This window comes from Peromyscus eremicus, chromosome 8a, assembly GCF_949786415.1.
Source record: "Peromyscus eremicus chromosome 8a, PerEre_H2_v1, whole genome shotgun sequence".
Taxonomy (NCBI): Eukaryota; Metazoa; Chordata; class Mammalia; order Rodentia; family Cricetidae; genus Peromyscus; species Peromyscus eremicus.
In genome coordinates this window covers 52,823,021-52,842,825 of record NC_081423.1, presented here as the reverse complement: position 1 = coordinate 52,842,825, position 19,805 = coordinate 52,823,021, and the positions used below count along the sequence as shown (strand labels likewise).

General features: G+C 52.0%; 3 protein-coding genes and 3 non-coding genes across 8 annotated transcripts; all 6 read left to right on the top strand.

Annotated features, from left to right (window-relative positions):
• Positions 1–242: 242 nt before the first annotated feature.
• Tnfsf13 (TNF superfamily member 13) lies at positions 243–3,013 on the top strand. 3 transcript variants are annotated; one of them, XM_059270985.1, is made up of 7 exons: positions 243–680; positions 1,012–1,090; positions 1,225–1,272; positions 1,422–1,540; positions 1,768–1,906; positions 2,462–2,555; positions 2,826–3,013. In XM_059270985.1, the coding sequence occupies exons 1-7, from the start codon at positions 426–428 to the stop codon at positions 2,914–2,916; spliced, it is 825 nt and encodes a 274-aa protein (XP_059126968.1). In that variant the 5' UTR covers positions 243–425; the 3' UTR covers positions 2,917–3,013. The 3 variants fall into 3 exon arrangements, with proteins under 3 accessions (XP_059126968.1, XP_059126970.1, XP_059126971.1); XM_059270987.1 differs by lacking the exon at positions 1,225–1,272; XM_059270988.1 differs by lacking the exons at positions 1,225–1,272; positions 2,826–3,013 and having other exon boundaries at positions 2,462–2,791.
• An 854-nt stretch (positions 3,014–3,867) lies between these two features.
• Positions 3,868–13,293, top strand: Senp3 (SUMO specific peptidase 3). The gene is made up of 11 exons (XM_059270982.1): positions 3,868–4,052; positions 4,870–5,580; positions 6,432–6,671; positions 6,765–6,876; positions 7,234–7,381; positions 7,500–7,547; positions 8,632–8,709; positions 11,792–11,929; positions 12,113–12,196; positions 12,320–12,370; positions 12,779–13,293. The coding sequence occupies exons 2-11, from the start codon at positions 4,881–4,883 to the stop codon at positions 12,887–12,889; spliced, it is 1,710 nt and encodes a 569-aa protein (XP_059126965.1). The 5' UTR covers positions 3,868–4,052; positions 4,870–4,880; the 3' UTR covers positions 12,890–13,293.
• Positions 13,294–14,061: 768 nt separating this feature from the next.
• Positions 14,062–19,720, top strand: Eif4a1 (eukaryotic translation initiation factor 4A1). The gene is made up of 11 exons (XM_059270983.1): positions 14,062–14,191; positions 15,459–15,507; positions 15,730–15,862; positions 16,228–16,367; positions 17,396–17,564; positions 17,887–17,996; positions 18,098–18,241; positions 18,318–18,455; positions 18,536–18,625; positions 18,871–18,950; positions 19,043–19,720. The coding sequence occupies exons 1-11, from the start codon at positions 14,169–14,171 to the stop codon at positions 19,185–19,187; spliced, it is 1,221 nt and encodes a 406-aa protein (XP_059126966.1). The 5' UTR covers positions 14,062–14,168; the 3' UTR covers positions 19,188–19,720.
• LOC131918148 (small nucleolar RNA SNORA48) lies at positions 16,589–16,732 on the top strand. Its single transcript, XR_009380888.1, has one exon. It is a non-coding gene; the product is annotated as a small nucleolar RNA SNORA48 (small nucleolar RNA).
• LOC131918166 (small nucleolar RNA SNORD10) lies at positions 17,649–17,789 on the top strand. The gene has a single exon (XR_009380901.1). It is a non-coding gene; the product is annotated as a small nucleolar RNA SNORD10 (small nucleolar RNA).
• On the top strand, positions 18,668–18,809 carry LOC131918130 (small nucleolar RNA SNORA67). The gene has a single exon (XR_009380871.1). It is a non-coding gene; the product is annotated as a small nucleolar RNA SNORA67 (small nucleolar RNA).
• Positions 19,721–19,805: the final 85 nt, after the last annotated feature.

Below are 19,805 nucleotides of genomic sequence, written 5' to 3'. Positions count from 1 at the left end.
GAAACCTCAATGCTGCCCAGTTTATACCCCTTCCCTGCTCCTGGCACCATGCCCCATAACCAACCGACCTTCCCTCCTCCAACTCAGGGGCCGTCCCTGGGCTCCTGAATGCGGGCCGCTCCTTCTGGGTGTCACAGGCCGCTCTGTCCTTCCTAGATAATTGGCACCAAATTCTCCTGAGGCTGGGAGTTGGGGTGGGGGGCAGAGTGACACCAGCTCTACGGGGGGGGGGGAGGTGGGCAGGGGTAAGAACAGCACCCCGAGTTTACTTTCTTCCTCTCTCCTTTTTATTCTCAAGTTCCTTTTTATTTCTCCCTTGCGTAATTGTGCTCTTCCTTCTGTGCCTGCCCTGTATTCCCACCCTCCCTGCTACCTCCCGGCCACCTCATTTCTGAGACCACGGCTGTGGGCAGCATCCCCAGCTCATGCCAGCCTCATCTCCAGGCAACATGGGGGGCTCAGTCCGAGAGCCGGCCCTCTCGGTTGCTCTCTGGTTGAGTTGGGGGGCGGTCCTGGGGGCTGTGACTTGTGCCGCGGCGCTACTGATCCAACAGACGGAGCTGCAAAGTCTGAGGAGGGAGGTGACCCGGATGCAGCAGCAGCAGCAGCAGCAGCAGCAGCGGAGTGGAGCGCCTTCCCAGAAGCGGGGAGAATGTCCATGGCAGAGCCTCTGGGAACAGGTGAGTCAGGGGAGTCTTGGGGTGAAGGAAGAATGGCAGAGGGGTCTCAGGGCCTCTCAGTCTGCAAAATTTCAAGTAGGTGCAAGAGGCGGCCCTGGATTCGGAAGTCAAGGGAACAGCCATTCCAGGAAAATAAACTGTTAAAGATTATCAATCTTTAACAATCTTTAATACTTCTTGTACCGAGAACACCCTGGAAGGCAGTCAGTGCCCAGGCCAGGGGCCTAGGACAGGTGCAGAGATCTGAGCTATTCCTGGTGTTGAGGAGGGCTGGGAATAAAGGCTGTCTGAGTTAAATGTCTTTAGTTAAATGACCCTCTTTCACGAGCAGAGTCCTGATGTCCTGCAAGCCTGGAAGGATGAGGCGAAATCTAGGAGGAGAAGAGCAGTGTTCACCCAGAGGCACAAGAGTGAGTGAGCCCTGGGGTTCAGCAGGGGCGGGAGGTGATCCGGTAGCTGGGGAATGCCGACCAGAGCTGAGGTGAGGGCGGAGGGTGGACTCCAGGGGCAGGTCAACACCGCTGTTTCCTCCTTCTCTCCTTAGAGAAGCACTCAGTCCTGCATCTTGTCCCCATTAACATTACCTCCAAGGGTGAGCACTATTTTAAATAATGGCATTGTGGGAGGGCACCAAGCAGGAACTGTGGGGCTGGGGCCGAGAGAATTCTAGAAATAAAGAGGGGGAGAGCTCATGTATCTGAGTGTAAAGAAATGCTGACCTGCCACACTCCTCACCTCCAGTGGACTCTGATGTGACCGAGGTGATATGGCAACCAGCTCTTAGGCGTGGGAGAGGCCTGGAGGCCCAAGGATATGTTGTCCGAGTCTGGGACACTGGAATTTATCTGCTCTACAGCCAGGTAACCCCAGACAAGCCCTGAGGCCACCATGTGGACATGGAGGCTGGCTTGTCACCTTCTTTCTTACGGACCTCATAATGAGGGTTCCCCTGATCCCTCTGTTCATACCACACTTAGAAGAGCCCGCCTTACTGCCTGGCTCCGTCCTATATCAGGGCTCCCGAGGCCTCCCAGGACTGAATTTTGCATTTCTGGTTTTCTTCAGCATCTTCTCCCTCCCCCGACAGGTCCTGTTTCATGATGTGACGTTCACCATGGGTCAGGTGGTATCTCGGGAAAGCCAAGGGAGACGGGAGACTCTATTCCGATGTGTCCGAAGTATGCCCTCAGACCCTGACCGGGCCTACAACAGCTGCTACAGTGCAGGTGAGAACTACAGGGTCAGTAGAGGGCTGATGTGAGCACAGCGGGTCACATCAGCTCAAGCAGAGCCCACTCTGCGGGGAGTCGCGAAGAGAGTTGGGGACTTGGGTGTAGGGGCAAATCCAAAGATGCCCACGTCCTTACAGGGAGAAAAGGTACGAGCCCATGAACCACAGGGTTCACCCCTATAATCACAACACTCAGGAAGCTGAGGTGGGAGGCTGGCGTAAAGTTCAAGGCCAGCCTACAGTACCGTGGGAGGCCGTCTCAAACATTAAACAAGGGCCAGTGAGATGACTCACTTAGGGAAGGAAGGTGCTTGTGCCATCCCTCACACTTCATGGCCTGAGTCTGATTCTTAGAGCCCACATAGCAGGAGGAAGTAATTGACTCTCTCATAAGTTGTCCTCGGATCTCCACACATGCCCATGCCCCCCCCCACACACACACAAAAAGAAAACATAAAATCAAAATGGAGGAGGAGCAGAGTGAAACATCTGAGAACTCGTGTGCCTCTGTTTCACTGAACATCTGTTCCCTCATTTTTTTTTCCCTCAGGTGTCTTTCGTTTACATCAAGGGGATATTCTCACTGTCAAAATCCCACGGGCAAACGCAAAACTTAGCCTTTCTCCGCACGGAACCTTCCTGGGGTGTGTGAAACTATGATTGTGCTATAAAAGGGGGTCCTGAACTGAGAAGAGCAGTATGGGCCCGTCCTGGAGGCTGCCAGGACTGGCTAGACAAAGGACAAGCAGATGGTCAAGACGGGGTCTCCTTGGGTTTGAATCCGTGCCTCTTGTCCCTCCCTCTGCCTTTCCCGCCCCCACTCCCTGGGCGTTGACTTAAAGGATATTAAAAAGGTACAAGATTTTGCGTTTATCTCCCACCCAGCCCCAAATTCTTTTGTTGTGTGTGTTAAGGGGGTTTCCGTGGCCTGTGCCAAGCCTTGTCCACTCGACGGAGTCCACTGGAATGCATCCAGAACAGCACCACCATCTAGCGGCAGCCTGAGGAACGAATACAGCCTCGGCTAGGGAAACCCGGGTCTCTTGGCCACGCCTCTTCAAGTGCCCTCAGCTTCGATTTACAAGAACCCCGTTTTCACTTCTATTGTGTCCGAGTTCTTGTTATCATCTAGAAAAATGTATTTATGGCGCGTCGATCCGCATGCCCTTCATGCTCCCCATCCCCCCTGGTAAACTTCCAAGCTGGGCATGGTGCTTCAGGTCCTTAATTCCGGTACCAGGAAGGCGGATCTGTGTGAGTGCGAGGTCGGCTTAGTCTAAGAAGCGAGTTCCAGGCCATCCAGGGTTGCATGGCTGAGACCCCGTCTCAAACAAACCAAACAACAAAAGACTCTCAAAGACCGGGCTGGTGTCCGGGTAGTTTCCATGTACTGGACGCCCTGGCAGCTGCTCGTGTCTCACCCCTTAATCAAGCCCTGCTTAAAGTGGAAAAAAAAAAAAAGAGTGGGTGTCGGCGCCCCGGGCCGCCTCCGTTTCCCCAAGCGCCAAGCCTCCGGCCAGTGCCCGTAGGACCCCCCGACATGCTGGCCACGCTCTGGGAAGCCCACTGGATCACCCCAAGCTCAGGCCACCGGGCGGGACGGGGGGCACCGTAGGCCTACGACGTACAACGTGAGGCCGGACGCGACACGCAGGCGTAAAAGGGCGAGCGGCGGGACCGCCACGCGCGGCGGGACTGCCAGGCGGCTGTGCGCAGGCTCGGCGGGCTCGGCGGAGGGCCCGAGGGCGGGACCGTCGGCTGGCCTGCACGCTGCCGGGTAGGCGGGACCGGGCGGCAGGAGCTGGCCGCGCCGGCGCCGCTCGCCGGGTGTGACGTCCTAATTCCGCGCCGCCATCGGCGGTGGGCCTGGGGCTCGCGGGAGGGGAAGGAGGAGGAGGAGGGGTGGCGGCGGCGGTGGCGGAGGCGGAGGCGGAGGTGGAGGAGGCGAAAGCCGCACCAGGGGCGGCCGCGGCGGGGCGGCCCGGCGCGCGGCCCGGCGCGTTGGCATCGTGGTACTGAGACGGCTCCACCTGAAGACAGCAGGAGTGGCGGGGTCGCCGCCGCCGTCCGAAGGATGAGCCGGAAAGCCTGAGGCGGAGACAGCCGCCTCGGGGCCCGTGTGGCCGGCTTCCCCGCCCCGGGTGAGGACGCCCCTTCCCCTCCCCCGCCCTTCGGGGGTCTCTTCCATGCCGGGGCTCGGCTCGCACCTAACCGGGCCCAAGAGGCCCTCTAAGGGACTTGAGACCCGTGTGTGCCGAGCCGCCCTGGGTTTCAGAACTATACCGGGGGCTGGAAAGCCTTCGGGTCCCCCGGGATAAGGCTGGAGACGGGGTGGGCTGCCCGGCTCCCACGGCTTCGGTCCGTCCCAGCTCCGTGATTCGGTCGCTAAGCACCGATTGGGTTCACTTCCAGTTTTCTTCGAGATCTTCCCCGCTTATCCCTCTATTTCCTGAGCCATAACCCTGGCAGCACCCTTCCCCACACCTGAGGCGTATGTGTCCCCCTCCCCCCGTATCATTCCAGAGTGAAGGGAACTTACCACTCGGGAACGAAGTTTTCCTGGTGAAAGCTGTCTTCCCAGATACCCAAAGCAGGATTCCCGTGGAGCCCTTTTCCTGAGCAAAGTAACCCAAGACTTACCCTAAGGACACCCACAGTGGCATTAAAGTGGAGCCTGGAAATACTGGGCTTCACCTGCGGAGCCTAGAAATAAAATCTCTCGGGCCTGGAACTTGGTCATTTTCCTCTGCCCCTCACCCGGGCGAGGGAAGCAATGACAGGTTCTGAAGGGTTCCCTGTGGACCAGGTTAGCCGAGAAGAGCTGAAGTCAGGAGTGTTTAGATTTTTCTTTATTTGTATCTGAAATCGGAGGGGAAATGCTGAGGAACAGTTATCTTGGAGGGAGGAGTAGGATGTTGATTCTGACATTCAAGCCTTTTTTTTTTTTTTTTTTTACAGAGTACTGGAAGATGAAAGAGACTATACAAGGGACCGGGTCTTGGGGGCCTGAGCCTCCGGGACCCGGCACCACTTACTCAAACCCCAGACGAGAACGTCTTCGTTGGCCCCTGCCCCCTAAGCCCCGGCTCAAGTCAGGTGGCGGATTCGGGCCGGATCCTGGGTCAGGGACCACAGTGCCAACTAGACGCCTCCCTGCCCCTCGGCCCTCTTTTGATGCCTCAGCCAGTGAAGAAGAGGAAGAGGAGGAGGAGGAGGAAGATGATGAGGAAGTAGCAGCTTGGAGGCTACCCCCTAGATGGGGCCACCTGGGGGCCTCCCAGCGCCCTCGTCCTCTCCGACCCTCTCATAGAAAAACCTGCTCACAGCGCCGGCGCCGAGCCATGAGAGCCTTCCAGATGCTGCTCTACTCAAAAAGCACCTCGTTGACATTCCACTGGAAGCTTTGGGGGCGCCACCGAGGCCGGCGGCGGAATCTGGCACACACCAAGAACCATCTCTCACCCCAGGAAGGGGGTGCAACGCCACAGGTGCCATCACCCTGCTGTCGTTTTGATTCTCCCCGGGGGCCACCCCCACCCCGGCTGGGTCTGCTAGGTGCTCTCATGGCTGAGGACGGGATGAGAGGGTCTTCACCAGTGCCCTCTGGGCCCCCCATGGAGGAAGATGGACTAAGGTGGACCCCAAAATCTCCTCTGGACCCCGACTCTGGTAAGGTGGGAAATGGAATGGGAAGGGTGAAGAGCCTGGAGCACCAGGAGTTTGTGGCTGTGGTGAGCACTGGGCCTAAGGACAGCAGAGTGAGGCGTCCGGAAGAGCTGTGAACCGATCTCATTAAGCCTTCATTTGGAAGGCCGGGTTCTGGCACACACACCTGTTATCCCTATCACTTGGGAGGCTAAGACAGGGGAACAGTGGATCAAGGCCTGGCATGCAAAGAAAGCTCCTATTCGGTGGGGGTGGGGAATCTCATTTTGAGCAGGAATGATGCCTGGAACACAGGGAGAGGAAAGAGACCCTTAAGTAGCTGTCCTGTGGTCTTCAGTACAGATGACAAAGGGAGCCATGGTTTAGGAAAATCAGTGTTGTCCATTCCAAAGCCTCCTTCGTCTTGGATTAAGGCTTACGAATATCTCCACAGGTTACTCACTGAGCTTGTGGAATGTGAGCTCTACAAGTAGGATAAATCACCTGTAGATTTCAGTATTTTATTTAGAATATTTCCTCTTTGGAGAACTCTAGCCAGATAATTGATCATCCTTATTAATGAGTCTTCTTCCACACTGTATTTCATTAGGGGTTAGGCATATATTGGTGGCGGATATTTTTGAAATCTCTCTGAACCCCAGCTGTCTGCTTTCCTCCTGCTTGTGACTAGGAACTACTACTCTTTTTCCTTCTGTAAACTCTGGTCGTCCTTACGTTAGGCTTTAGGGGTTTGTGTTCCGTAAGGTTTATGTTGTTAGGTCCTGCTTCAGTCCTGTTCTGTGCTCGTATTTGTATGTAGCAGTTTCTTTCCTTGGGCTGATTGCTCATTCCTATCCTTTTTCCATGCTTTACAGGCCTCCTCTCATGTACTCTGCCTAATGGTTTTGGGGGACTATCTGGTCCTGAAGGGGAGCGCAGCCTGGCACCCCCTGATGCCAGCATACTCATCAGCAATGTGTGCAGCATTGGGGACCATGTGGCTCAGGAACTTTTTCAGGGCTCTGACTTGGGCCCTGTGGAAGAGGCAGAGCGGCCTGAGGAGAAAGCGGGCCAGCATAGCCCCCTGCGGGAGGAACACGTGACCTGCGTGCAGAGTAAGACTTTAGAGGACGTAAGTCTCCTTTTGGCCAGCTCCTAAGTCAGAGTCTAAAGGCCTCACCCTACTCTTCTCTCCTACCTCTACTTAGGCATCTTAGATGAATTCCTTCAGACCTACGGTAGCCTCATCCCCCTCAGCACTGATGACGTTGTAGAGAAGTTGGAGGACATTTTCCAACAGGAGTTTTCGACCCCCTCCAGGTGAGGCTTGAAGGCGGTACCCTTTGAAGTGGGGCTGGGACCTCAGGGAGGGAGGGAGAGTGTTTTTCCTCCTGAGGGATGTATATGGGGATAGAAGAGCTACAGCTGCAGGAGAGGAGCTGCAGACGGAGTGCTGAGCCTTATAAGACAATTGGGAGGAACTTCTTTTAGGATACCATGAGACACTGTAAAGTTTATGCCTGATCTTTCCTCTTTCTGGGGAGCGGGAGACCCTCAGAAGGACTTGTGAAAAGAAAGAACAGTTGTTTTGGAATCTTACTCTAGACAGTCGTGGGTATTTCTGTCTGCCCCATCCCATTAGCTTTTGTATGATTTGCAAACCTTTGGCCTGTTCAGGAAGAGTCTGGTACTACAGTTGATCCAGTCCTACCAGCGAATGCCAGGCAACGCCATGGTGCGGGGCTTCCGGGTGTCCTACAAAAGACATGTGCTCACCATGGATGACTTGGGGACCTTATATGGACAGAACTGGCTCAATGACCAGGTAAGAGGAAGATGAAGGGCTTGAAGAGGCCTTTGGAGAGTGGAGCCTTTTGCACAGGGGGACCCTGTACCCGTGCCACACCCTCCAGAGCAAGCTGCTTTCCTCTTTTTTCCCCCAGGTGATGAACATGTATGGAGACCTGGTCATGGACACAGTCCCTGAAAAGGTAGATCCAACCAGATTTCTTCTTTTTTTTTTTGATCCAGGGTTTCTTTGTGTAGCTCTGGTTTTCCTGGAACTTGAAATGCAGACCAAGCTGGCCTTGAACCCAGAGATCCATGTGCCTCTACTTCCCCAGTGCTAGTATTAAAGGCCTCTGCCACCACCTGGCACCAAACAGATTCTTTAATTCCCAGAACTTGCAATTCTTAGCAAGTTTTGTTTTTGTTTTTCAAGACAGGGTTTCTCTGTGTAGCTTTGCACCTTTCCTGGAACTCGCTTTGGAGACCAGGCTGGCCTCGAACTCACAGAGATCCACCTGCCTCTGCCTCCCGAGTGCTGGGATTAAAGGCGTGCGCCACCACCGCCCGGCATCTTAGCAAGTTTTTATATCCCCTTTCATCTCTTCCATTTTATATAACTAGGGTCTGTGTTTTGGGGGAGGAGTAGTAAGTGGTGATCGGTTTATTTATTTTTTTGTTTGGTTTTTTTTTTTTTCAAGACAGGGTTTCTCTGTGTAGCTTTGCTCCTTTCCTGGAACTCACTTTGTAGCCCAGGCTGGCCTCGAACTCACAGAGATCCGCCTGCCTCTGCCTCCCGAGTGCTGGGATTAAAGGCGTGCTCCACCACCTCCCGGCTGATTTATTTTAAATCTGTAAGCAAATCTTTAGTGTTTTAGTTACCCCCAATAATTGAGACAGGAAATTATCTGTAAGAGAAAGTTAAAAACAGTTCCATGTCGGGCAGTGGTAGCACATACCTTTAATCTCAGCACTCAGGAGGCAGAAGCAGGGAGTCTCTGTGACTTCAAGGTGGTCAGCCTGGTCTACAAAGTGAGTTCCAGGACAGCCAGAGCTGTGAGGGAAACCCTGTCTCAAACCAAAAAAACAAAAAAAGAAAGCAAACAAAGAAAACCACCACCACCAACAAAACCACAGCTCCACTTTACTATTAAGTGAATTAGTGGCAGTTGTTGCAGCCATTCACCTAGGCCATTATGAACTGGAATGTGGATTGGGAGCGTGGAAGGGAACTTTGTGGGCAGCTCTGAAGTCTGAATTCTATCTGGCTCTTTTGTCTCTTTGGCACAGGTGCATTTCTTCAACAGTTTCTTCTATGATAAACTCCGTACCAAGGGTTATGATGGGGTGAAAAGGTGGACCAAAAACGTGAGTCATGTGTTCACAACTACTTGTGCAGCATCTTGTGTTTAATATTTTAAGAGTTTTGCTTTCTTTGAGCCCTTTCCCCAACCCTGGTCATCATTCTGCTAAATATTAAATATCTTGTGTGCCAGGCACTATTGTAGGAACTAAGGGTACAATATTAAATAAGGAAACGATCTTGCCTTGATGGGATGAGGGTAAGTTAAATCTCAGCTAGTCATAAAGTGCTGTGAACATTTTAAAACAGTAAGGGGACAGCGTAAGAGTAAGAGGTACTTTAGGTTGGGAAGAGGTCTTACTAGACTTAGTAAGGCCTTCCGTATCTGAATGATAGGAGTCACCATGTGTGTAGTCTGGGAACCAGTGCTCTAAGCAAAAGGAACAGCAAGTAATTGAGACCCAGATAGAAGAACAACATGCTTGGAACACAGTGACTAAGGTAGAATGATAGAGAAGATTGTGTGAGGCGTGTAAGGTAAGCTGACAAAGGTAGATGTTACTCTGGGTACACTGAGAAGCCGTTTTAAAATTCATTGCATTTCTACCGTGTGGATGTATGTGCTATGGTAGGCGTGTGGAGGGCAGAAGACAACTTACAAGAGTCAGTTCTTTCCTTCTGTTATGTGGGTTCCAGAGCTCAAACTCGGGTAGTGATACTTGGTGGGAGACCTTTTCCTGTTGAGCTCTCTTACCAGCCCTAGCAGACTAGAAGGCTTCATGTGTGATGCTCCTGTTTCGTGATGGGATGAAAGGGGAAGGGAGTCCAAGTGAAGTTGCTGGACTGGAGTGCCAGAGGGAGAGATGGGAGGGGATCCTCTACGTTTGACATGTAGAACCAGTAGACTTTCCTGGCAGGTTGCATGTGGGAGATGAGGAGAGCAGTGGAGGATAATACCTGGGTTTGGGGCTTAAGAAACAGGAAAAATTGGGACAGGAGAAGGTTTGGGGTGGATTCCAGAATATCTGTAGGTTTATTTGCCCTATCTGAAAGGCCAGGAAATCTCTACAGCAACAATGGAACATTGGTTCTAACACCCATTTGCCGGCCTGCCTCCTGTCACCCAACACTACCTCCCTACCTCTCTCTCCCTGCCTCCCCCCCCCCAAAAAAAAATAGCTAAAACTACAGCTGTGCAACACTCACCACTGGACTACCGCCCTAGCCCTAGCTCCAGTTGTAATCTTTGTGCTCAGGTTTACTCGGACCTGGTGAGCCTTGTTTCTTTCAGTAGAGGCAAGAGTAACAGTGTAGTGAAAAGAAAACTCTAGCCTTCTGTGTCCCTGAGTTCAATATTTTTGTGCATGGGTCAGTGAGATGGCCCATCAGGTAAAGACACTTGCTGTCAAGCCTGATGAATTCAGTTTGATCCCTGGGACTCACATGGTGGAAGGAGAGAATCAACTTGTCCCCTGACCTCCACACATATACCATGGCATGTGTGCCCCCTCTTCCTAATAATGAATAAAAAAATGTAAGTCTTTCCTGTACTGTTGCTTACTTCTGTGACCTTGAGCAATTGCTTGCCCATTTGGCAGTTTTGTGTCTTGAATGACACAAGAATTTGTGGTAGGGTGACTACAAACATTAACTGAGCATTTCTTTCAGGCCATGTGTCCATGTGGATAGTGACTGGTTTACTCCCTATAATGAATAAAGACAGGTACTTTTGCTCTCTTCCTCAGATAAGGCAGCATTAGAAGGTTAAGTAGCTTGCTCATGGTCACCTGGACCAGTAAGTGTAGAAGCTGGATTTCAACCCTGGCAATGTGCCACCAAAATCCTGAGTCTGTTTTGTTTTTGCTTTAATTATTATTATAAGGTGTGTACGAGTGTTCTGCCTGCATGAATGTCTGCACCACATGCGTGCAGTGCCATAGAGGCAAGAAGGGGCCATTGAATCCCTGAAACTTAAGTTATAGATGTTTGTGAGCCATCATGTCCGTGCTGGGAATTGAACCCAGGTCCTCAGGAAGAGTAGCCAGTGCTTTTAACCTGTGAACCATCTCTCCCGCTCCAGAGTCTGGGTTTTTACCTAGACTTTTTCCTTTAATGCATGAATACCTGGCACCAGACAGGATCTCGTATAGCAGAGGCTGGCCCTGAACTCCTAATTCCTCTTCCCAGCTGATGGAATTACAAGGCACATGTATATTCTGATACTGTTCTTATTTCTAACTTTCTTCTTCACCATCAAAAATCTCAACATCAGCCAGGTGTGATGGTGCATGCCTGTATTCCAAGTACTAAGGAGGGAGAAGCAGGAGGATCTCCGAGTTCAAGGCCAGCCTGGTCTACATAGTGAGTTCCAGGACAGCCAGGGCTATGTAGAGAGACCCTGTCTCAAAAAACCAACAACACAAAGCAACATCTGTACTAGGGAGATATCTCAGCCTGTAGAGTGATTACGAGGACTTGAGTTTGATCCCTACCTAAAAAAGCCAGGCCACTGGTAGCGGTAATATCAATCCTGTGGGAGTGGAGATAAGAGGGCCCCTGGGACTTGCTGTCCAGCCTGCTAAGCTTACTTGTGCGTCCTACATCAGTGAGGGACCCTGTCTTTTTTTTTTTTTTTTTTGGTTTTTCAAGACAGGGTTTCTCTGTGTAGCTTTGCGCCTTTCCTGGGACTCACTTGGTAGCCCAGGCTGGCCTTGAACTCAAAGAGATCCACCTGGCTCTGCCTCCCGAGTGCTGGGATTAAAGGCGTGCGCCACCACCGCCCGGCCGGGACCCTGTCTTAAACAAAAGGTCAACACTGAGGAAGGATACTGTCAGACCTCTGGCCTCCATATGCGTGGCACACATAACACATACACAGAGAATCTAAACAACAGGGTAGGATGTAATACAGTAGTAAAGTGCTTGCTTAGCATGCAGGAGACCCTGCATTGTATACCAAGCACTGCTTCCTTGCCTCACCCCCCCATCCCCCCCAAATAAGTATTAACCTCTGAAGCTGAGCCTTCTCTCACAATCTAGGATCTGTATTTTATGACTCCTTTGCCTGTTCCATATTCTCTCTTTAGAATCCTCATTGCAGTCAGCAGAGTTTTCTGTTGTTTCTGACCTCCAGCACTCTCTCTTTAGGTGGACATCTTCAATAAGGAACTACTGCTAATCCCCATCCATCTGGAGGTACACTGGTCCCTTATCTCGGTTGACGTAAGGCGGCGCACCATCACCTATTTTGACTCACAGCGCACTCTAAACCGCCGCTGCCCTAAGGTTTGAGGAGGTTGTGGGAAAACAAGTAGTAAAGATGTAGGGCATCTGGGAACAAGCCATTCCAGGAAGAACCGTGGGCTTGGAGTCTGAGGAGTGCCATGGGCATGGTGTTTGCCACCAGTATACTCTGCATTCGGCTGGTAAATCCTGAAGGTATCACTCTCTTTTTCCCTGTCCACATAGCATATTGCCAAGTATCTGCAGGCAGAGGCTGTAAAAAAAGACCGGCTGGATTTCCACCAGGGCTGGAAAGGTTACTTCAAAATGGTGAGTTTCCAGAGGGAAGTGGACGAGTGTAATGGTGAGGGCAGTGGCTAGGAGGCAGAAAGTGAATTCATAACCTCTGTGAGTCTCCAAGTGAACAACAGGTTCTTGCTTTCTGTTCCCTAGAATGTGGCCAGGCAGAATAATGACAGTGACTGTGGTGCCTTTGTGTTACAGGTAAGCAAATGATGAGGCCTCCTCCTTAGCTCGAGTCAGTGGCTTAGGGGCTGTTGGTAGGTTCGTGCCTCATTTGGTTCAGCCAAATTGTAGAGCAGGGAGTACCTTTATGTGTTAGAGCACAGAAACCCTGATTTCATCCATGTTCTCCAGGCCTCTCTCCATCCAGAGTTGGGCCTGGTTCTCTGGCTTTGGTCCTGATAGGCTTCCCAACACCCTCCCCTGACTCAGTGTATTTTCTCCCACTTGAACACTGGATCTATTATGAAGACTTTTTCAACCCCAGGCTACTAGACACTAATGCCAGTCTGTATGAGAAATGGGTTTCTGTGAAATGCGTAGCACAGGCCCTGACTTGGGAAGTGTGCTCAATAAATGGTTCTCATGGCCTGCTTTGTTAACACCCAGTACTGCAAGCACCTGGCCCTGTCTCAGCCATTCAGCTTCACCCAGCAGGACATGCCCAAACTTCGACGCCAGATCTACAAGGAACTGTGTCACTGCAAACTCACTGTGTGAGCCTCAGACCCCAGACCCTCAGCCTGACTAATGGGCAGGGGACAAGGGAGACCCTTCCCCAGAAACTCCAGTCCCTTTCGTCTCCCCACCCAATTCCCTTTGGATTTTCATATTTAAATGTTTTGATTTCTGTATTTTGTTCTCTTTGCAAGAATGTTGATTTCTGATGGGAAGGGAGTGGCCACATATGAGTCCTTTTCTCCCTCTCTAGAGGAATGTTGCCTTGTGACCTAGATGGAGCATCCATTCCTCCTTCCATGTTCAGGGGGCAGGAAAACTGTGGGGGTGGTGGGCGGGCAAAGGGATTACTGCCTGCCAGATGTTCAAACTTTTTTTTTATATAAATATATATATAAAAATGCCACGGTCCTGCTCTGGTCAATAAAGGATCCTTTGAAGATACATAGTGGTGGTCTTCCTTGAGGGGCCTTAAAGTAGTCGATGTGCTCTTATCTCAGGCCTTCCAGCTAGTGCCGTTAGCTGCCCCTTTTTCAGGTCTTAAGATCTCAAAAGCCAGCGTTCTATATGTGACAGTACTTCATCATCCAAACAAATCTCCAGGGCAGCGTGGCAGAGGGCCAGAAGAGGAGGAATTAAGCCTCGAAAATAAAGGGAGCCTGAGAGAAGCCGGGAACAGACACTGAAAGAACCATTGATGGAGTGGGCCAAGTACCCTGACAGCATACCTTTAGCCTTTTAGCCCAGAATGGATTCCATCCTTTTTCCCTCCAGCTAGGGAAACTTTCTATGCCCTGGGGTATCGATACTGGTTCTATCATTCCCGCTGCACTGTGAACACCAATCCTTACTGAACGGAAGAATAGAACTTGAGTCCTGTAGAAACCTGTGGCAGAGATGTAAAGGGAAGTGGTAGTCCTGAGTGCCCGGAAGTCCCCAGAGGCTAAGGCCTCACCCCCGTCGCTTGATAGGACCTGCGGAACCACGTGACTAAGGCACGATCGCCTCCGCACGTGTAAAGGTGCTGGGCTCCAAGATGGCTGCCCGGCCGCGAGGCTCGACTTCTGTATGTCACTTCCGTGCCAGCGAGAAAGGCGGGCCCTTCAGCCAATGAGGCTGCAGGGCGGGCCTCGACCTTGATAGGCATTCAAATTACCCAATAGGGCGTACGAGCCAAAGCGCCTACAAACTAACGTCACGTCGAGTTGCAGAGCGCCGGCAGGCGGGGCAGAGGCGGCCAAGCCAATGCGATGGCTGGGGCGGGGTCGGGCGCTCTATAAGTTGTCGATAGGCGGGCACTCCGCCCTAGATTCTAAGGATCATGTCTGCGAGTCAGGATTCTCGGTAAGAAAGGCATTTGCAAGCGCTTGTGGCTACTTACCCCGCCGCTCCCTTCCGAAGGCCCCGCGGCGGGCGGGTGGGGAGGTGGAGAGGCCCGTCGCCCCAGACCTACCAGGCTGCGGGGGAACCGAGCCGGGAGGAACCGTCCGGAGGGGGGCAGGGGGAGGTCCACGGCCGACGCCGCCACCGGCGCGGAGACGGGAAAGGACAGCCCGGCTAGGGCGGAGGGCGCGCGGTTCGTCACGAGGCCTCGGCCCGAGGGGCTGCCGGAGCGAAGCCCGGGTACCGAGAGGCGAGGCGAGGTCGCGACCTCGCGTGGGGCGGCGGCGGCGGCGCGGCCCGGAGCCGGCCGGGCTGGTTGCCTGCCTGGGTCGGGCAGGGCGCGCGCGGGTTCCGGAGCATTCTGGCGGTACCACTTGCGACAGGCAGGGGTGCCCGGGTCTTCAGCCAGCCCCTCGGCCGCTCTTGGAATGTGGGTCGGGGAGGAGAAGCCGGCCGTTCAGGGTGCTGGTTTTCCTGACGGCCAGGACTGAGCCCAACCCCGAGGAGCGGCCGCGGGAGGCACCGGCAGCCCACCCGGCGCCGGGCGGGCGGGTCCATTTTGCCGCACAAGCCGGGCAATTGGCAAACTGCGGATGGGCAGGTCCACTTTCCTTCGGGGGTGAGCGGCCTGAGGTATGGGAGGGCGACGCCATTTCTCGACGGGGGCGGGCGGGTTGCGGATTGTTTCATGGCGGGGGAGACGCCGCCGAGTGGCGGAGCGAGTGAGCACATGGCCGCTTGAGAGGCTCCCCTCCCCCAGTCTGCTTGGCTTGTCTGTGTTGTGCAATCTCCCCCTGAGCTAACTCGGCTGGGGCTCATTGTGCGCGAGGCCGCCACCGCCCGCGGCCTCCCACATCCGGGTACTGCGGAGGGGGGGCCGGCCGGAGGGAGTGGGGGAGGGCGCGGGCGGCATGACGTGGGGGGAAGGGGACGGCCCACCCTCGGAACTCGGAGGTGAAGGGCGGGACTTCCGGTGGCCTTGATGCCCGGGAGGAGGAGGTGCACGCGCTATGATCGGCCAGGCCCAGAACATGTGGGTCTGGCAGCCAAGGCCGAATCTCGGCGTCATGTGTGAAGGCCCAGCCCCTTGATCTTAACAGGAGGGTCGCTCTAGTTGCTCCTTGATTGTCCTTTGGGAACAGGTGGGTATTGGATCGGGAATGGGCTGGTTGCTTCCATGCTGTCTGTACTCAACCAGGAAATAAAACTAAATGCTTTGAATCAACAGATCCAGAGACAATGGCCCCGACGGGATGGAGCCTGAAGGCGTCATCGAGGTGAGACTAGAAACTTCTTCCACTACCTTGTCAAAGAGTGTTGTCCCCCATCCAATCCCCATGTCTGAACTGAAGCAAACAGGTGGCGCCTCCTTATAGCGACAGTGACCTCAGTCTTTAGAATGAAATGTCAGGCTTTGGGGGGGGGTGGAGTGGCTGTGTAGCTTTTGTGTAAACACACGTTACTATCTTGCTAAGTTTTTGTTTCTTTGCATCCTGCAGAGTAACTGGAATGAGATTGTGGATAGCTTCGATGACATGAATCTCTCAGAGTCCCTCCTCCGTGGTATTTATGCCTATGGTTTTGAGAAGCCCTCTGCCATCCAGCAGCGAGCCATTCTTCCTTGTATCAAGGGTAAGAGTTTCAGGATAGATTTGGATGGAGTTGGCAGTGGGCATAGCAAGCAGAGGGAAACAGCTTGTTTATCCCAGCTCCTTGGTTGCTGGTTTTTTATGTCAGTACCTAGGTCATACCTTGGATACAAGGGTTGGTGTTCTCAGTTCATTTAATGTGTTATGTCTAGCTCAAGTGGGTCTGGAGTGAGTTGTTAGTTCATAATGTTCTGATACCCTGGACTTCGTTGTCAGAATATCATGGTGGCAAAAGTTTGAGGCCCTTGACACTTTAGAACTTTTTTCCCTTATTGATATCATGTGGTAAGGTCTCAATTGTCTGTGGGCCCAAGATGTATGCACATGTAATTCTTGGTCTGCTTGCAGGTTATGATGTGATTGCCCAAGCCCAGTCTGGGACTGGGAAGACAGCTACGTTTGCCATATCTATCCTGCAGCAGATTGAGTTAGATCTAAAGGCCACTCAGGCTTTGGTTCTGGCACCCACTCGGGAGTTGGCGCAGCAGGTAAGAGTGGCTTCTTTCCTCTCGAAATGGCTGGTATAAGAATGATGGCAGCTGAAAGGTCGGGTGCATTTGCTGGCACAGATAGCTTCTAGAACTGTTGACTTGGGCTAATTATCAACAGTTTTTCCACCAGCGAAACTACTTCCTTTACCTGATTCTCAAGCAAAATGGGAAGGGAAGTGGAATCCAGCTGGTTGGGCAGGGTCAGCTGTTTTCTGAAGAACCCCTGGCAATGGGCAAAGAGACACCTTGTTGGTGGTGTTGCTCTTATATCAGTCAGGGGCAGAGCAGATGACAGTCCTTTGTTCATCCTAGCTTGATGCCTGACTTGGTGGCCAAAGCTGTTTCATGCCTAGGGCACATAAAATCCTGATGCTGCCAGGCGGTGGTGGCCAAATAGAAAGATACTTAGAGCCAGGCAATGGTGATCCACGCCTAATCCCAGCACTCAGGAGGCAGAGGCAGGCGGATCTCTGTTCGAGGCCAGCCTGGTCTACAGAGTGAGTTCCAGGAAAGGCTCCAGAACTGCACAGAGAAACCCTGTCTCGAAAAGAAACAAAATCCTGATGTTACTCTGCTACTAATATTTAAACCTAGTGATTATTCTGAACCATTTGGGTGCTGATGTAAGCAAGAAATTAAAGAATTAATGGAGAGCCCTATATATCCAGGGTATTTTGGGAGGGGGTGTGTTTTGTGTGTGGGCTAAGGGTGTAGCTCAGTAGTGGAATGCTTACCCAGCATAAGCAAAATCTTGGGTTCTGTGGCAGGGATGTAATAAACAAACATGTTGGGTGTGTCATTGTGTTCATAATCCCAGCTTTTGGAATGTGATGGTAGGATGGGGGCTGTGAGTTCTAAGCCGTAAGAGCTGCCTGGTTTTTAGACGGTTGCCATTTATGGTGGTGGTGGGGTGGGGTCTTAAGAGGATGAAATGGACAGCTGCTTTTCAGCAGTAAAGGGTAGAATAATTCCCATGAACTACCTGGTGTAGCTCCAGCTGACATTGATGTCTGTTTTGTGTTCAGATACAAAAAGTGGTCATGGCATTAGGAGACTACATGGGTGCCTCTTGTCATGCCTGTATTGGGGGCACCAATGTTCGTGCTGAGGTGCAGAAGCTGCAAATGGAAGCTCCCCATATCATCGTGGGCACCCCTGGCCGGGTGTTTGATATGCTTAACCGGAGATACCTGTGTGAGTACTGCTTTTCCAGGTGCTGGCTCACTTCCCCAAGTTTCATTTACTAGGATTTTAGTTTTCCCTTACTGGAACTGAGTTGCTCTGTGATGAACCACATGCGTGTCATCTGAGCCCAGCTTCCCTGTTGCCTTATCCCAGGTAGTGTTCTACTTACCAGGGCTGTTGTCTGGCCTGGCAGGGAGGCCTTGGGCAAAGGATCAGTCCTTATATTCTGAGAGCAGACTGTCTTCCCCCCTTGCCTGCACTCTTATCAAGAAACTTAATTAAATGTAAAGCATTTCTCTGATTATGTTTTGGTGTCTTTTCTGCCTTCTAGCCCCCAAATACATCAAGATGTTTGTACTGGATGAAGCAGACGAAATGTTAAGCCGTGGGTTCAAGGACCAGATCTATGATATATTCCAAAAGCTCAACAGTAACACACAGGTAAGAAAAGCTGCAGTGTTCATAGGATAGCTGTGGCTTGGTTGTGGTGTGGGGAGTACAGACCACCCTTGTGGCTGATTCCTTTTTTTTTTTCCCACTAGGTAGTTTTGTTGTCCGCTACAATGCCCTCTGATGTCCTTGAAGTGACCAAGAAGTTCATGAGAGACCCCATTCGGATCCTTGTGAAGAAGGAAGAATTGACCCTGGAGGGTATCCGCCAATTCTACATCAATGTGGAGCGAGAGGTGGGGCCCGTGCAGGAGGCGGGCCTGGCAGTAAGTTGTTGGGTATAGCCCCTGACTGATGTTTCCGGATCTCCAGGAGTGGAAGCTTGACACATTGTGTGACTTGTATGAAACCCTGACTATCACCCAGGCAGTAATCTTTATCAATACCAGAAGGAAGGTGGATTGGCTCACTGAGAAAATGCATGCCCGGGATTTCACTGTTTCTGCCATGGTAAGTTTTCTCAAATCTTGCTGACAGCTGTGTGCATGTGAAGCCTTGTGCTATTTGTTACTCACATCCTTGTTTTCTAGCATGGAGATATGGACCAAAAGGAACGAGATGTGATCATGAGGGAGTTCCGGTCTGGTTCTAGCAGAGTATTAATTACCACTGACCTGTTGGTGAGTAGAGGCCAGTGTAGGGAAAGCAAGGGGCAAGGGTGGGTCCAAGGTGATTCCCTCTCCAAGGGGCTGACTAGTGCCCCTTTCCGGAACGTAGCAACTTGGAAGAAAACTTGGCATGCCTGAGGTCTCTGGGGAACAAGGGATGCTTGTTGCCTTTGCCTGTCTTTGGCTGCCTACATGTATGCCTAGTCAGTCTGGATAGATTGTGTCCTCTGACAGCTCTGTCATCTTTCTTGACCTAGGCCAGAGGCATTGATGTGCAGCAGGTCTCCCTAGTCATCAATTACGACCTTCCCACCAACAGGGAAAACTACATCCACAGGTAAATGAAGGTCTGAGATACCAGACACACACTCAATGGGCTGAAACCCACACGTCATCCCTTCCCATTCCATTATTCTTTTCCCCCCTTAGAATTGGTCGTGGTGGTCGCTTTGGCCGTAAAGGTGTGGCTATTAACATGGTGACAGAAGAAGACAAAAGGACTCTTCGAGACATTGAGACATTCTACAACACCTCCATTGAAGAGATGCCCCTCAATGTTGCTGACCTCATTTGAGGGGCTGTCCTGCTACCTGGCCCTAGCCAGGGTTCAGTCCTGGGGGGCTGAGGAACAGCTGGAGGGGGGAGGGAAGGGAGCCAAGGGATGGACATCTTGTTTTTGGTTTTTTTGTTTTTTGTTTCTCTCTCTCTCTCTCTTTGAATAAATGTCACTTTTTGAGGCAAAAAGAAGGAACCGTGAACATTTTAGATACCCTTTTCTTTGGGGTAGGCTCTGCCCCAGGCGCCGTCTCCCCCCCCCCCCCAAAAAAAAAAAAAAAAAACACTAATCCAGTTCCCTAACCTAGTCACTTGATTCTAAAGGCTTTCCCGCCCCAGCCAAGTCTCCAAAAGTGTCAAGGGTCTAGAACATGTCTGGCCTCATTTGCTGGACCAAATCTACAGGGAGAGTCCCTGCATGAAGTTGTCCAGGGAATTGTCCCCAGGTGAGGGGAGCAGGGGAGAGAAAATGGTAGCCATTTTTACATTGTTTTGTATAGTATTTATTGATTCAGGAAACACAATTCTGAATAAAATGACTTGGAAACTGCCTGTTTGGGCTTCTCATTTGTCCCCTCCCACCTGCCGCTTGTGGGGATCGGCTGTTCCAGTTCATAACTGTTATGTTGCCCCCTAC